General features: G+C 35.2%; 1 protein-coding gene across 1 annotated transcript in view; it reads left to right on the top strand.

The window, feature by feature from the left end:
- The window catches only part of LOC145687938 (uncharacterized), a 264,861-nt gene that overhangs the window by 243,021 nt on the left and 3,815 nt on the right, over positions 1–18,025 (top strand). The window contains exons 12-13 of the mRNA XM_081761511.1: positions 15,475–15,672; positions 17,088–17,222. Coding sequence (XP_081617637.1) covers positions 15,475–15,672; positions 17,088–17,222 — 333 coding nt within the window. The remainder of the gene's footprint in view (positions 1–15,474; positions 15,673–17,087; positions 17,223–18,025) is intronic.

Raw genomic sequence — 18,025 nt, 5'->3', positions numbered from 1 at the left:
TTTTTCCAAGCAGTGATTTATTAATTTATTACTATCTGAGAAATTTTTATTCAATATGTTAATTTTCTTCGCGTAACATCTTAAACGACTGATCATACTCAGCAGAAGCTATGCCCTACTTTCTTTGAGACCCAATATTACTTATCTCTAATTGAAAACCATTCTGGATTAGTTAATGTGGAATTATTTAACATGAGAAAACTTATACACATTTATAACATTCTACAAGTAAGTTTGTTCCTTGAAATTTTTAAACATCCTTTTTCAGCACCAAAGCTGTATGAGAAATGACCTACAGTTTAACATGGAACCTAAACTGCTTGTATTTGTATTTGTACGTAAAATCAAACCCAAACCTTCCACTAAAGGCGAGAACGCTAATTATTTTATTTGCAAGGGAGCCCTCAGCTTAACAATTACAAGTGAATTTCAATTTAGTATTTCATTAACTAAAAAACTAAACTCGTGACGTAACAACCTTTAGAGGGCCGGGACTTGATAGCCGCTTTTCCCGTGATGTGTGGCCAGCACCTCAACTTCCCTTGCCGCTAATGCTGGTTTTTGAGACAAGGAGTCTAGAAAACCCCTCTTTCTTTCAAGTAACCACTTAATTGTGCTCACGACACTAAGTGGACGCCACAATGCAAATACCATCCTCGAGACAAAAACTGCAGTGGTTCCCAACCTTTCTTGACTGACGGCAGACATCATTTGAACGCTCACAACTTTGCGACACGTGTGTATGATTTTTATTAATAATATAAATTATAATAGCGCAAGACTATAAGTTTCTATAAAGTAGCTACTCCATGGACGCCCGAAGAAAATTTTCTAGGGGGGCTCAAATCACTGGTTGTTATATTACGTTTGATATTTTTTTATTTGTTATTAAGTAAACCTTTTGAAATTTAATATATTTTCGTGAGCATTGGGGGGGGGGGGATCGGGCGACCATGAGTGACTTTATGTAGTAATAAGTATTGTGGCTGACGCTGGATGCGTTGACTGGTACAGTCTGTTTCAGAATTTATTTTAACTAATTATTAAGTTGTTTATGACTTTTTAATTCTGAAATATCCCGACGGACCATATGGGGCTGCCTGACACACCGGTTGAGAACTACTCTATAGTAGATGGGCTCATTCTGTTTTTGTTATGTCGAGCTTAAAATGTTAAGTCGAGTTTAATGTTGAACTTTCAGACTACTCATTTCCTTTCATTATTCTTAACGTATTCTCAATTAAAACGTAAGTTACATAAATGTGAATGTAATGATTGTAAAATATAAAGAAATACTCATAATCAAACAGTCTTCACCATCAGTTGTCACTAAAGAATGGGAAACCATTTTATTTTAAGAGAACATGAATTTATCCTTTAACTTCCAACTATCAACTTTGAAACGAGGCACTAATTTTATTATTTTATTTTATTTTCACAAACATCATCACATTGTAACGTCCATAGCACTTGTAAGCATATGTAGATTACACTTACATATATAGTACACATATGTATATGTAAATGTGTGTGTGTGTTTGTGCATGATTTGTACGTATTAATTTATATTAATTAGAAATGTGATCGTTCCTTAATTGATAAAGGGGCGTAAGCGCCAATATTTGAAAAATTCAACTGAAAGACTATTTGCGGGTCTATTGCCTGACGAAGAGGCACCTCTTTATAGTTTTTGTTTTTCAGATTGAACATATTTCAGAAACGAAAAGCATTGTTTTTTGTGGATTCAAACAGCGTTAATAAACCTGGAATACGCGATGACTTCCTTGTGAGCACGTAAAATTTAAAATAAAAGCATAATATGTATGTATATTCATGAATAATATTGAAAACCATGCATATATTGCGATTTATTTACAGCATAACTTTCTTGTTTATACGTACTAAAACTGGTGTATGTAATTAAAAAAATAATACATTTTATAATTTATTTTTGATCTAGTTATCTATAATTAAGAATACATAAATCTGAGAGTACCTGCTTGAATGGGAAGGAATCTAGGTGTGCGCGGAAAAAAAAATGAGTATTAATAGAACAAATATTTATGATGACTGGCGTTTACATCCCTTCATGGCATAAGAAGCGATATGTGAGATATAATGAATTATTTTTTTCTTTTTGTTTAAGATGAACATGCTTTTAAAATTGACTGAGTCCTCAGAACAGAGGCGAATGAAGTTTTCAGTGAAAATATGAATCTATACAAAAACTTGTTCGATTCTCAAGCAGCACAGAAAACCAAGATTACAATACGCTTATTGCACATTGAAGTAAACAATTAAGTTCTCTATTAAATAGTTTAACCATTATGATAACAGATGGCACTAGTATAACGACATAATACTAAATAGTATTACACTATTGTCAAAAATTGTGTAGCCTCTGATCCAAAAACTAATTATTGGCAACGATTGTAATCTTTTGATCCATTTTCTTGGATCATTCCTAAAATTCTTGTTTTTTTAAAAAATAAAACAACAATGATTACCGCTTCTGTTAATTAAATTCGGGTCTGTACTCGAACACGTCAGAGTTTCTGCAAACTTAGAAAACTTTTTTCATGCAGTCATGATGTTTCCTATAGAATTTGAATAACAGAAATAGTTCTTTGTCCAAAGAACAAAGATAATATTTTTTGGCTATCTAATACTTTGTTTAGTGGGAATCGAATGAGTTCGCAAATCTTGTACCTTTTACTTTACTTATATTTACTGCATCAACAAAAGAACGAGAAAACGTAGAGAATCAAGATGTGGCCCAAATTATAAGCATACTACTCCAGCTTGTTCTCCGCATCTTATTACATAACAGCAATATTAGAATTTATTTGTCCCACGCGTAAATTGGCTATACTAATAATATAAGACAAAAGATTTTCTCCATTCAGTTTCGGAAGGTCTGTACTTCCTAATAAACACTATTGTAAAAAGTAAAATTTTAAAGCATTATAATTGAAATTTCAGCTTGTATATCATTTCCGTATTTTCACTTTCTTTCTTTTTTCTTTTCTTTTTTGTTTTCATAACGTAAGCTATTAACGTGAAGTAAAACTGAGCTTCGTCCCTAAATTACTGGTCTTAAACAACAAAGATGATAATCCTCCAAGAATTTCCCGTTACAATTGATTCACATCTAAGCTAAACAGCTGCAGAACTCAATATAGTATGAATCTGATTTACAAGCCGTGCTTCCTATGCAATGCCTTAAAAAAAAGCCTTAAAAGAAAAGAACCTTTATTACAGAGACTTGAAAATAAAGTACCATTTTATCCGTGTAACTTTATTTCGATAATTATCTCTTAAGAGTCTTCATCCCGTCGAAATTAAAATACCGCTAATTTTACAGTAATTATGTGATATCTTCAAATAGATAAAAGATAATCGGAATGTGGAACAAGAGCGCTCTAGACAATATTATTTTACATGAGAAACCGTTATCATGACGCACTTATCTGCTTTCGATTTCGAGCCATTTTGAAAATCGGCATTTATTTTCGCGTTTCTAAACAGCTGAAAACGGAAAGCCGCTAGGTGACTTGCGATAACGGTACCTCACGCAAAATAATATTGTCTAGGGCGCTCTTGTTACATATTTCAATTATCTTTTATCTATTTGAAGATATCATATAATTACTGTAAAATTAGCGGTATTTTAATTTCGCCGCGATGAAGACTCTTAAGTAAATGCCATGTATAACAATGCAACAAAAAGGACTTTATCTTTATGGTACTGATACTGATACGTGATAATGAATCAGGTTAGACGTCTTCCGAGACAAATTTGCGTATATATATTGCAGCCTTAGTAACTTCAACAAATCTTCCAGTGAGCAGGACAGAATATATTCATCTGACGTAGAATGATTTGCACATGTGATTATTGAGGTTTATTGTTGTCATTGTAATAATCCCTCCCCCCAGGATAACCCTTCCGTAGTACTTTGAGAGGAGACAGATGGCCGCTGCAGGAAATTTTTGCCCACCCTCACACATGGGAGTTGGAACTGAAGCGTTATATTACAGTGTGTAGCGCGATGGAGCTTAGTTCCTGTAGTTTGGTCTCTTGCAATATGTGTGACACCTGACACCTTCCTAATGGTTAATGATTATTAAATGTAATTTTCTTCAACAGCATCAAAGCGCGTTTTTTTTTGTTTTTTTTCATCAAGAAGTGAAAACAATTTGTTGTATTCACAGAAACGAACTTGAACCGTCAAATAACATTTTCAGTGCTTCTTTGCCTCGATATTAGTAGCTACATTTTGCTTCTAAAGAATCTTAATTAGCAAGCATGATTCCACCAGAAAATACATAATACAAATGAGAAGTCGTAGGTTCTTTCCATCTTTGTGCTTCTTTCTTTGTTTCTTTTTAAACAATAACCATCCAGTACAGTTGTATAGTTTAAGTTATAAGCTTAGTTTAATTTATGGTCCTGTTTCCAAATCCGATATAGATGTTCAAAATTCCGAGCTTTCGTACAGGGCCGAACGAACACGCTCTGGCGCCTTAGGCTATATTTCTGGATACGCCACTCCATCCACCGCCCCTTCAAATATAGTTCTTGTGTTTTAAGTTACAAATACCAAATTTTGTCGAGCATTTATCCAGCAGTTAGTCACGGCTACATAAAGCATCCTTGCACATGCGTTTGTACAACAAGATCACTCCAAAATGAAAGAGCATATTATGATCTGTTTATTCTGTATGGTTACGAAACGTGGTCGCTTACACTGAGGAAAGAATGTAGACTGAAAATATTTGAGAATAAGATTCTGAGAGAAATATTTGGACCCAAGAGGAACGGGAATGGGGAATGGCGGAAACTTCATTACGAGGAACTACATAATTTATACCGTTTACCGAACATTGTTAGGGTCATCAAATTTAGGAGGCTCAGGTGGGCAGGTCTTGTAGCCAGAATGAAATAAAATAGGAACGCTTTCACAATTTTAACCAGAAGACCAATGGGAAAACGACCATTAGGAAGACCTAGACGCAGATGGGAGGACAATATTAAGGTGGATCTCGCAGAAATAGGAATACAAAGTAGATACTGGATCCAATTGGCTGGAGATAGAAGTTGATGCAAAGCTTTTATGAATGAGTATTGAACCTCCGGGTTCCATAGTCAATAGAGTTACTTTGTCGGTTATGATCTGTAATACGGAAATGCACACGAGGGAAATTTATAGTAAAATATATTGATTTATTTTAGGGAGCTAAATATGTCATCACTAAGCTTCACGCTGCCCTAGGCTCCACCGTAGGAGCTAATTTGAGCCTAGTTTGGTGATTAATCATTCTAACCTACTAACTAAATGGCCTAATGGGACCCGGAGGTTCAATGCCGAGTATACAAAAGCTCTCCATTGACTTCTATCCTTAGCCAACTGGATTTAATTTCTACTTTGTATTCTTATTTCTGCGAGATCCATCCTAATATTCTCCTACCATCTACGTATAGGTCTTCCTAATGGCCGTTTTCCGATTGGAGTTTAAGCAGACGATTGGACGCTTAAAGTTGACTGAAGTCAAGGATTTTAACACGTTAGCCTTTATTTATATACTCGTCAATTCTTTGGTGTTAAATGTGCCAACAAACTTTTTCGCTTCGCAACGTTGCCTATGGGCTGAGCATTAAGCCCACTAATTATGCAACGCTTGGTGTTTCAAGAATTTAATTTTCACATTGGACATTTGGTCCGTTTCTTGGTTTACTACGATGATATTTTGTTGCTTGGATCAAAATACAATTTGTTACAAGCTCTAGAAATACTTCGCCATACTACAAGGGCTTTTAATGTTGAAAAATCTGTGTTACAACCTACCAAACAACTTCTTTTTTCTGGGAGTATGGGTTGAATTTGCTCATAGCCCATTAAGTATGCTAGGTCAAATTATTTCGTCATTAAACATATTTTCGACAACAAAGATACAGTTAAAAGAAATAAATAAGAGAAAGAATCTTAATCATGAGCGACGAGAACATAAAAGTGGTCTGGGATGTTGTTGCTTACTGGCATGTGGAGATCGAATGTGCCCAAATCTTTCTCAGTCCAGCCATATATAAAACTACATGAATTGACATAAAATAATGGGATAATTCCGGTTGACGTGGAAAGTTGAAATTTGGCATGATCGTAGCTTTTCGGGTCTAACCGACAGAACAATTGCCAAAAGTGAATATGTTTAATTTTTAAAGAGTCTAAAGGGAGGATGAAGAAATTCACCATGTTATTTAAATTGACCTTTTTTTATTTTTACTTATTATCTCACATTTTAGGTACTTGGAATGGGAATAAAAACTTGAAATTCGGTATGTTTGTACGTTTTCGTTAGCGTTACCTAAGTAAATCACCAAAAATAAGAAATTTACAACTTTAAAGTGGTTTTATGGGGAACTGAAAAATCTTTCCCATGTTATTTATAGGGACATCTTCTACACCCCAAAAGGTTTACTAACTTTCTGTAGGGCTACAATAATGAAATTCAACATGATTGTATCCTTCCGGAAGCAACTCACAGGAAAATTGCCAAAAATGAATATTTTTAGGTTTTAAGGGGTCTAAAGGGGAGATTAAGAAATTCCCATGTTATTTAAATGGACCTTTTATTGGGATAAAAATCTTTATCTTTTAGATAGGTGAAGTAGGAAAAGCCGTTGAAATTCCGTAGAATTGTGGGTTTAAGAGATACGAGACCATAGGGAGAGCCCCCAGATAGCCGAAAGCTATTCTTATCTAAAGTTCTCGTAGAATTAAGACGGCGAGTAAATAAAATTGTGTGTAGTTTCATAGTCAGGCCTTGTAGATTCACAAAAAGGCAGATAGAGCACCAAACGTTTAGTGTAACTTATTATTACAATTTATCATGAGTTCGGTTAGTTGATTGAAGCTTTTCTTTTCTTTTTTCTTTATTTTTTTTCTTTTTGAATATCTAATTTCATTTGATGATACGCTACCTTCACTTTAGCGATTATTCAGCCATTCAATATTGCGTTGTGCCTAAAATGTGAAGTTTCTGTTCGGTTGCGTACGGTATAACAATATACACCAGATAGAATCCTTGACATTATTTAACATGTGTGAATAGTGTTGCTGTTTTTGCATGGACTCTTGTTTGATCCTCCCTTTCCGTTTCCGCAATTTGCAGTTACAGTTTCCTGTCGAATGATTATTGGTCGAGGAAATTAACGGGAGGGAGAGGAATTCATTACAGCAATGTTTACTTTGACCTCGGGTCTCTCTTTTTATTATAAAAAAACAAGCAAAAAAAAAACTTGCCTTTACATACCATTAAAAATGTCACAATTATGATGCGGCTCATCATGACGCGAACATTCTTTCCTTTGCTTTTTTCTGTAACTGAATCAAGGTCATGCACAAGTGATGTGTTCATGAATACTTTTAATATCACACTTCATATCATCTCTGTCCCTGAATGGTGTCCACAGTTTTATGTAGAGTAATATACTCATCTTCATAAATACTTTGCCATCAGAAGCTTCCATACGCTAATCTCTTCGTTTTGACGTTAAGAGTCTTCATCCCGGCGAAATTAAAATACCGCTAATTTTACAGTATTTATGTGATATCTTCAAATAGATAAAAGATAATTGAAATGCGAAACAAGAGCGCTCTAGACAATGTTATTTTGCGTGAGGTACCGTTATCACAAGTCACCTAGTGGCTTTATGTTTTCAGCTGTCTAGAAACGCGAAAATAAATGACGATTTTCAAAATGGCTCGAAATCGAAAGCAGATAAGTGAGTCGTGATAACGGTTTATCATGTAAAATGATATTGTCTAGGGCGCTCTTGTTCCACATTTCGATTATCTTTTATCTATTTGAAGATATCACATAATTAATGTAAAATTAGCGGTATTTTAATTTCTCCGGGATGAAGACTCTTAAGACTCGTCCCTGGTTGACATGTTTAGCGATCCACACGAGCAGTGTCCAAAGTGGAAAAAAAAAAAGAGCAGAGGCGGTATGTTTTATTACGATTTTGACTCGACATACCGGCTATCTAAATGTTGAAATATAGTGAGGGTATGCTGCCTAAAAGATTGCATTTCTATTCACATAATGACTAAAAGCCATTGGAGAGCTTCTCTGTAGTGAACAGGGGGGGAGGAACATGAAGAGACTTTGATCCCCCGCCAACAACTTTCCAAAAAAATAAATAAAAAACTCCGTATGTTGTATTACAGAGAATTATACATGAAAATGCTGAAAACCAGAAAGAAGATATTAACTATTTCCTGTGAGAAAACTCCAAAACCCCCTCTCGACTCTGGGGTATTCCAAACCCCCGGAAGGTCCGTTCCCTACAGCAGACAGTCCTTCAATCCGCCCATGCTCAAAACACAGCATTTATATGCATTAAAGCAAGAAGACACAAACATACATAAGAAAGAAGCAATTCAATATGGCAATCAAAATGCGAACTAGATGAACTTCTTTGAAGGCACATCATTTTAAAAACAAAAGATTGGTAAAAAGATAACAAAAATGTCTGTGTTGTCAACTTAGATATTATTTCTATATAAGAAATAGTGTTTTTACATGCGAAGCTATTCGTCAATTACTATGTATAAAAATGGATTTATTAAAGGTATCTACTTTCCAGTGACGGTAGGTCTTGATCACTGAAAAACCAGAGGTGGTATGCCTTCACCACTGAAAACCCAGAGGTGGTATGGTATACTACCGCATACCGTCTCACTTCGACCGCTGCGCACGAGTCAAGATTTGAGGCTGTCTCGTCTCGAAAATGTGCTGTAAAAGTGATGTCTCGACTCAAAAATGTATATTTCTCTATTGGAAGAGCTGTGTCTTGACTGGAATTTTGTCAGGAAAATTCTATCTCATCTCGTGTCGTGCACATCCCTAAGCGTCAGGGAGAAATGTCTAAAAGGGGAAGAATTCCGGGGCAGAACTTTATGGAACCCATCAACAACGTCGACCTTGCGTGACTGGTAAAAGACGGAAAGCCCCAAACTCAGATGTTTTATTCTGAGGCCAGCAGAATAGTGCGCTCATCTTCTGAACAATATGGTACAATTATTTTCTATGTGTATAACATGTATGCACATGTCTCCCAATAATGGACCAGCTGTGCATAAAATATATATGAACAAATGGCGCTTAAAGTGTTAAACTCAGTGAAAAATATTAAAAAATATACAGGGTGTTACAAAAATTTGTCTCAATAGTTTGGGAATAGATTCCTCTCATCAAAATAAGAAAAAAAAAACGTTTATATGAACCTGTGGTCAGAAGTGCATAGTTTCGTAGTTACAGAGTACCGTAAACGTGAAAAACTGAACTTTAAAAGGTCCATAGTTCCACATTATAGGACCTATCGTAGTCCAGTCAAGACATCACTGAGGAACTAGTATGTAAGCTATCCAAATATCCATCTTTCAGAACCTCCGGTACTTGCACAATCATTTTTAGAGAGACTGTTTGGGAGTACTTGATCACTCTCCACACACCTTTCTAAAAATTGGTGAGCAAGTACTGGAGCGTTCGTAAACATGGATATTCGTATAGTTCACATACCAGTTCCTCAGTGATATCATGACCTGACTACGATCAGTCCTATAATATGAACCTTTAAAGTTCATTTTCTAGCGGAAGCGGAGGACCATGGAAGCTTCTCAGTTGCGGCAAATAACTTGTCAATAATGACAAAATACCTATGGTGATGATGATGACGATGATTCTACCATTCCTTGAATTTTTGCTCTGTTCTTCATACAGGCTCGTATTCAATAATAACTTTAGGAAAAAGAACTTTTACTTCAGAACTTCACGTCTGTGAAGTTGTCCCGCCCACCTAACGAATTTTTCTTTTTCTTATCTACATCGTTAGTTTATCGTTAGTTTACGTTAGTTTTGCTAATATTAACGTTTGTTTTGCAAAAATAACGATTTTATTCGAGAAATAAAGGTTCCCGCCAAATGTTAAGTTAGCCCACCCATAAAGAATTATCATAAACTTCCAAACTAACGATAGGTTGGCGAAACTAAAGTAAACATATTGCGAAACTAACGTAAACTAAAAATATATTAACAATATTAGGTGGAAGTTTATGAAGATTCTTTAGGAGTGGGCTAACTTTACATTTGGCGGGAACCTTTATTTCTCAAATAAAATCGTTATTTTTGCGAAACTAACGATAGTTTTAGCAAAACTAACGTAAACTAACGATAAACTAACGAAATAAGTTGGAATTTTATGAGAATTCAATCACAGTTGGCGAGAAACTTTATTTCTAGAAAAAAATCATTATTTTTGAGAAACTAACGATAGTTTTAGCAAAACTAACGTAAACTAACGATAAACTAACGAAATGAGTTGGAATTTTATGAGAATTCAATCACAGTTGGCGAGAAACTTTATTTCTAGAAAAAAATCATTATTTTTGCGAAACTAACGATACTTTTAGAAAAACTAACGTAAAATAACGATAAACTAACGACGTGATGTGAAAAAATTTTGAAATTCGTTTGTGGGTTGGGAACCGTGAAGTTGGCCTGCCCATTTATTTTTTGAATAAAACTTTTATTTTTTCAAAACTAACGATAATTTGAGCAAAACTAACGTAAACTAACGATAAAATAACGATGTAGATAAGAAAAACAAAAATTCGTTAAGTGAGCGGGACAACTTCACAGACGTCAGAACTTCAAGTACTGTGAACCAAGTTTGACGTAACACAAGTAGAAAAATTCTGGACTCGAGTCAGCCTTCCTGTTTCCTTCGAAACTCGACTTGTCTTAATATCTGGGTTTCAGATTTGCTAGATCAAAATTGAATCTAAAGTGAGTTCTATGCGAATGAAAACATATTCTACGTAGAACATATGTTGTGAGTACCTTAGGCATTCTAATCGATTCAATAGGTAAATTTGCTCGTAGCAATACTATATTTTTTACCATTAGTCATCATGCAAATGATAATGTAATATTGTAGTACTAAAGCCATAAGGTATTTAGCTGCTTATAATCTTGGAATACAAAGGAGAGTATTGCAGTATTCAGTATTCACTTTGTCTTATCGATGATTTGCACCCATTTTTAAATAGAAATTTTCGGTTACTTTTTTTTTTTTTTTTTTTTTTTGTTATGAAAACAAACCTTCGAGGCAGATCCTCTTGCGGCTAGGTTGTCCACATGCTTTCAAACCTCACAAAGAAGACAGAAAAACCACGAAATTGGCAGTCAGCTTTTTTCATTAAAAAGGTTAAAAAAATAATGGAAGAAAGATGCTACGATTTGCAACGCGCTGCTGCTCAACTGTTGCTATTTCAACCAGCAACATTAGTTGTGCTTTTTCCATTTTTACTTATAAGAGGGTTGGAAAAATGCACCAATCTACCAAGTCCCTTGAAGTCTGCCCATTGTTTGTAGGGTCGTTAAACCAGAACGATTTCTCGTTTCGTGGAATATTTTCATTTTCATTTTAAGTTTAGATTTTCGTAGAAGCTCAATTTAATTCAATGCGTCACCAAAAGACAATACAAATAAATAAACAGCCTTGAAGTACTTCTTCGCATCCATATTCTCTACAGAAGTCTTCAAAATGTTACAACAGATTATTTAAAACAGAAGTTGTACCTGTATAATTTTGCACAATGGCGTCGTCTCTCAATAGCTTTCTAAGAACAACATTTTTATCTGTTTTACTTAACACGTGGTGACAATAAATGATTTTAAAAAAGGACTTTTGTTCTGAATTTCAGAGTTCAAGTTCCACACGAGTTGTTTTCTGGAATCTTCTTAAGTCTTGCTAAATCACTGTTGCAGATCGAAGCGATTTTTTCCGCTTTAAACATCAACAAAACACTTTACTCATGTAATGTAAATGTGAACGTTTCTAGTTGATTGCAATAAAGTATATCAAATATAGTTCATAGTAACTCCTATTTATGCTTGCTTACCGAAAAAAGCTAATTAGATTAATCAAGATGTTTAAAATGAATCCCAGAGTAAAGCTCGGGTAGGAAAATTTTTGTCAACGAGCTTTCGCGTTGAGAATGGCCTGAAACAAGGAGATGTGTTGTCGCCATTATTATTCAACTTTGTTCTGGAGTACGCTATAAGGAAAATCAAAGATAGCAACCAGGGCCTAGAGTTGAATGGTATTCACCAGGTTATAGCGTATACTGATGATGTAAATTTAATAAGGGATGATAGGAGAACAATAGAAAGAAATACAGAGATCCTTTTAAAGGTTTGCAGGGACATGGGTTTAAAAGTAAATGCAGAGAAAACTAAATACATGGAAGTTCATCGGGATCGTAATACGGCAAATTAGGGATGCGTTAAAATATCAAACAAATACTTTTGATAAAGTGGGTACTTTCAAATATCTAGAAGCAATATTAACAAACGAAAACCATATTCGCGAAGAAACTAAATGTTGACTAAAAGCAAAAAATTAGTGTTATTGACATCTGAGCCTCCTAGACTTGACCCTAACAATGGTTGGTAAACCGTATAAATTATGCAGTTCCTCTTTATGAAGTTTCTGCCATTCCCCACCCTCATTCCTCTTGGATCCGAATATTCGTCTCAGGATATTGTTCTCAAATACTTTCAGTCTACGTTCTTCCTTCAAAGTAAGCGACCATGTTTCGCAACTATACAGAACAACAGGCATAAATATCGTTTTATATATTTTAAGCTTCAATTCCTCGACAGAATTTGCGACGACAAAAGACTTTGAACTGACTAATAACACGAATTCCCTGCTTTCAGTCGACACTTAACCTCTTCGTAGATACGATTTTGGTCTGTTAATATTGATCCTAGATATTTGCTGCTGACCTATAAACATAAACTTTATCGTGGAGTTAAACAATGTATTATTATTGATAACAATTACTTATATAATATTGTATCCTCCGCATGTTGTAAAATTCACGTAAGATTTCATTCAAAGATTCCATAAATCAATGAAATCAGTGTTCGAACTGGAAAAAGAGCAGAGGTGGTATGTTTTATTATGATTTTGACTCAACATACCGGCTATTTAAACAGGGGTGCCGACAAGGGGGGGCTATGACGCAAACTGCGTCATTGAAATATTTGGGAGGGTTAAAAATCTATATAAATATGTTTGAGGGGGTGTAAAAATTAATCGAAAAGATTTTTTTTCGTGGAAGAACACCTACGGATAGACAATTGAGGGGGGTGCGTCATGGAGTTGAGGGGGGGGGGGCACCACTGATTTAAATGAGTGTCTTGATCACTGAAAAACCAGAGACGGTATGTCCTCATTACTGAAAAACCAGAGGCGGTATGGCATACCACAGCATACCGTCTCACTTCGACCACTGAATGAAATTACTCATCACTATGTAGTTATCATGAGTTTCTTCGACGCGGAAGATCCAAGTTCGATTCCCGGTGGGAGATTATGTGGTTTGATTGGAATTTAGCGCCCCTTTCAACGTCAAGGTTTTATGAAACGTGGACCTAGTTTTAAGGTGAAATCAGAACCAGTGCAATGCATTTAAATTATTCAGAGCTTTCTCACCGGGAAAAGAACCCGGGACCCCGTGCACCGAAGGTGCGTGTGCTGGTCACTAGACCAGTGGGGAGAACTACCACGTGGTTCGAGTTTCACGTTAAACTTTAGTTACATATCTCATACAGCCTCGGTGCTGGAAAGAGGCGTTAATCATGAAACCAATCAACCATCCATCCTTAAATAAATTAAATGGAGCTTGAGCTGACACACACACACACACACACACACACACACACATATATATATATATATATATATATATATATATATATATATATATATATATATATATATATATATATATGAATATCTATGAAAATTTAAGTATATATACGAGGTGCATGCAGAAAGTAACTTTCCTACACATCCTATAGCTAGGAAACCGCATGTTGCGCGAAGCGACTGCGCGCATATGAGAGAGTAACATCCTAGCATGGCGTATGCGCCAGCGGAACTTCGCTCGTGCTCTCAGTAGCGTCGTTGCAGTGGCTGAAGATGGACGTTTCTATTCCAGTTCCTACTATATACAGGGTGGCCCAAAAGTAGGTATACACCCCTGCATTGATCAAGTATAACATTCTAGCTTATAGGTTTATTTGCTTCGGCTGTTCCGAGCTTAAGATATAAGTAAGAGGATATTAAGAACAAATAATAAAGAAACTAAGTCTACCTGATGAATAACAATATAAAAAAAGCAATGAGTTGATCAGTACGGGACTGTATACCTACTTTTGAGCCACCCTGTATTAAAAAGGGACACAGTAATCTAGTGGTTAGAGCGTTGGACTCACGTCTACGTGGTCCCGGGTTCGATTCCCGGCCGATACTTCCCAATTTTCGGCGTCCACCCAGTGTCGTGAAGCAAACTGAGGAGTCACGTGAATTTTTATTCAAGTAAGAATGTATGCTTGTTTGTTGAAGTTTAGCAGCGAGATTATATGAGACGTGAATCTATGGTTAAAGATAGAATCCGAATGACCGTAATGCGTTCAATGTACTCTCAACAGAGATCGAACACAGGACTGCGTACACCAAAGGCGTGCGCCAGGCCAGCAAGAAGGACAAGTCGTACTTCTTATATATAAAGACTACAGAATATTCTCGTGTTTCTACAGAAACCTGCATTTTTTACTTAGCATCTGTGTTTAGTATATTTCTTGTTTTACCTCATAAGAAAACGCAATGAATAGATTTGAAAATTCATCACCAATAATCACCAATTTTATCTGTATTATTTATCCCGATTGTTTTCGATTGTTACGTATTTTTTGTGGCAGCAATAACCGCTTGTAGTGCCCTCTTCCATTATTCTCAATACTTTCTCATTGGTTATCCGTTCCATCCAGTCAATTTTCTCTATTCTTGCCCATTCTATGCATTTTATTTTTCATTTCTTTTTCAAAAATAGCTCTTTCGTACAGTACAACGTTCCACACCAAAGATTTAATGAGCGTTTTTGTAACTATTCAAAAACAAGCTTTCCTTCTTTAAAAAAACCCTTATCTTAGTTTTTATTTTGCGTTCACATTTCAGATGTTACTATTAGCTACTCCTTACGTGACTAAAACTAGCTTCCTGTTCTATCTTTCCCACAACTTCTACAGCTGACACAATTCTCTTTTTACCAGTAATTATTGCTTTCGTCTTCCTAATATTTACTTGCATCGTGTAAAAAAAAGAGTAATGAATTCTAAGTACTGAGGAATATTTCACCGAAGATTTTAGCAATAAAAATGAGAAACTCTAATAAGTTGTGTCTAGTTTTCAGATCATTTAAGTGTACCAGTATTGGAATCTAGTTTGTGATATACGTTTATTTCTAATATTTATCTTTATGTTCTCTCCACTAAAATTTTTGCAACACAGCTGAAAATTCTACGTACTAATATTAATATGAATTATTTCAGAACGTCAGTACAGATGCCTTGGCCAGTGGGAAGAAGATGGAGTTATGTACACTTACACCCAAAGACGTGACGTTGGTGGTTATGAATGCTTTGTTGGGTCCATTGTAACAAATAGTGAAATCTATATCAAAGAAGCTGGAGAACATTGCCAGCGAGGTGTAGAACCTCTTGATCTTGGCATGAAGCTTACGAAAATAGGTAAGGTTTACAATAGGCTGCTTTCTATTTTCTATGAGTTTTCTACAGACGATCACACATTAATGCAAAACCATTTTTCTCTTGCAGTATAGTCCACTTCTTTATTTACTACTTTTTATTTCTTCCCGGAATTTTATTTTTGGCACTTGAGAAATCAAAACTTGGTCTCTATTTTGTTGAGTTTTGATATTGTCAACCTTATTTATCCTTCAAACCTTAATCTGGTAGCTTCTGGTAATTATTTGGTAAAATCAGTCCACTATTTAATAAGTGAGTGTTTTGAGTAAATATATTTTCAGCTTTAAACAAATAGAACCAGTCACTACACCAGTTAAATACTAGAATAACTTTCGAAGTGTTTGGAGGAAACATGCAGGACGATTAGATTTCCCTTTCCTCCCACTTAGAACATTTATTCGGAAAACTGAATTTTGAATATGATTGGTATCCTATTCATTTCATTTCTGTTTCATTGATATGTGGATACAGAATATCATTATCAATGTGGATATCGTAGAATCACTTTTAAAAAAAAAAAATTGTCATAGTCTTAAAATAGACTCACAAAATCCCTAATAGCATTCTAGACTTTTAATATCCTTACTCAAACCTTCAAGGCCAAGTCTGTAGGCTTGCGCAAGTTTGCCTTTACATGGCTGTAGACTTAACTAGTTGCTCGATTGCTAATTTGTTTCCGACGAAAATAATGCAGAATATAAAGCTAGGCTTAAAATTCCTTTAAATTCACACACCTGCTAAGCATGACTTGAAATTTACACTTTCGCAAATCCATTCACAGAGAGTATTTCTATTGTTAAGTCTATCCAGGGCAAATTTAGACCTACTGTAGACGTGCTTGCTTACTGGGATGTTATTTTGCTGCCACGTTATACTATTTGATATGCTTTGTTATTGTTTGAAGACAAAATAATTTAAAATATGTAATCCTGTTAGAGAACTGGAAAGCTTTCTTCTTCTTCAAACCCAATCCACGTACTATAATAGAAGATGAAGACTGCAAGTGTTTTGAACGTGGCTAGAACTTGGTCTCACCCCAAATAAGTATCCCTGAGGTTACGCGCTGTGTAAGTTGGGTACCAAAAACATTCATTGAAAACAGATAAATTTTCCATCAAAGGTTTCAAATGAAGACTTTCTCACCTGCAATAATAATTTCCTTCCTTGTGCATGCAGATATAGAGACAATTCAGAGAGATACAAATGTGACTCAAAACAATTGTATCTGTAGATGATTGAAAATCCGTCAATGATGGATTGTTAGAATGGTATTTGAGTGTAGTAGTAATGGAGTGCAACATATCAAATGTTTCGAGTCTTTCCTGAAACTAAGTGCGTTATGTTTTGAAATAAATTAACTAATTTCGTATAATTAATCAATTAATTGTAATTTCCAGGTTCATGCTTTGGCCTTCAATCGACGAGCAGCAGTCGTTCCACAAGCATTCCGCCACCACATTCTCGACCCACGAGCTCCTGGTACTCTAGCAAAAGGCCTCCCGAACCTACCAAACCTTGGAAACCAATTACAGGTAAACTTCATATAGCATCTTCCACTGACGATGTGCTGTGCAGTAGACAGCAGAATTGTATACACACCCTCTGCTCTCTCTACATGTTCTTGTTAATAACATCGCAAAGAATTAGCAAATTGGGAACAGTTTACTTTGTCGTAGAGAAGATATTTCTCTGTAACTTACCGAAAACAGCACCCACATCGGTTAAATCCTTACGGAAGCATTAGCAAGAAAACGAGTGAGGGAAGGTGTACGCACTTTTGATAGCGACTACGCAAAATTAACTAGTATAGTTATTCACCAGGGTGAATGAGGGTTTTCTCATAGACAAAAATTATATTAGTTCATTGCACATATGATTTTTAAAAATTTCCTTTCGCTAACTTACAGAGGTCACATTTCTTGGAATGGGTAGGCAGGTTTACATGGCGGCAATTGAACGTAAAAAGTGGTGGGGGCAAGACATAATCTGAATATTTGTATATCAATGTTAGTTTTCCTGGTTGTTTTTTTAACATTTTGTTTGACGAAAGGTTGTATAACTAAAGGTTGCATATGTCGATATCGAAGATATTCAACTAGATTTTTGCCAAATATAATGTATCGTTACCAAAGATGGAAGTGTTTCAAGAACTTAAAAAATAAAAAAATCAAACACCAAGTTCTTTCTTTACGGCTTTCTTGCGATTTTTTTTTTTTAATTAAATTTAAATAAGGAAAGAATAATTTGTCCCTTCTCTTTGCTCTCATTTTTTAAAATAAAATAAATAAATAAAAACAATCTATAATACTCCATAGGAAAAAGGGCATATCATGGT

This window comes from Thermobia domestica, chromosome 6, assembly GCF_964235325.1.
Source record: "Thermobia domestica chromosome 6, izTheDome1.hap1.1, whole genome shotgun sequence".
In the NCBI taxonomy this organism is placed as follows: Eukaryota; Metazoa; Arthropoda; class Insecta; order Zygentoma; family Lepismatidae; genus Thermobia; species Thermobia domestica.
This window is presented reverse-complemented; position numbering and strand designations above follow the sequence as displayed.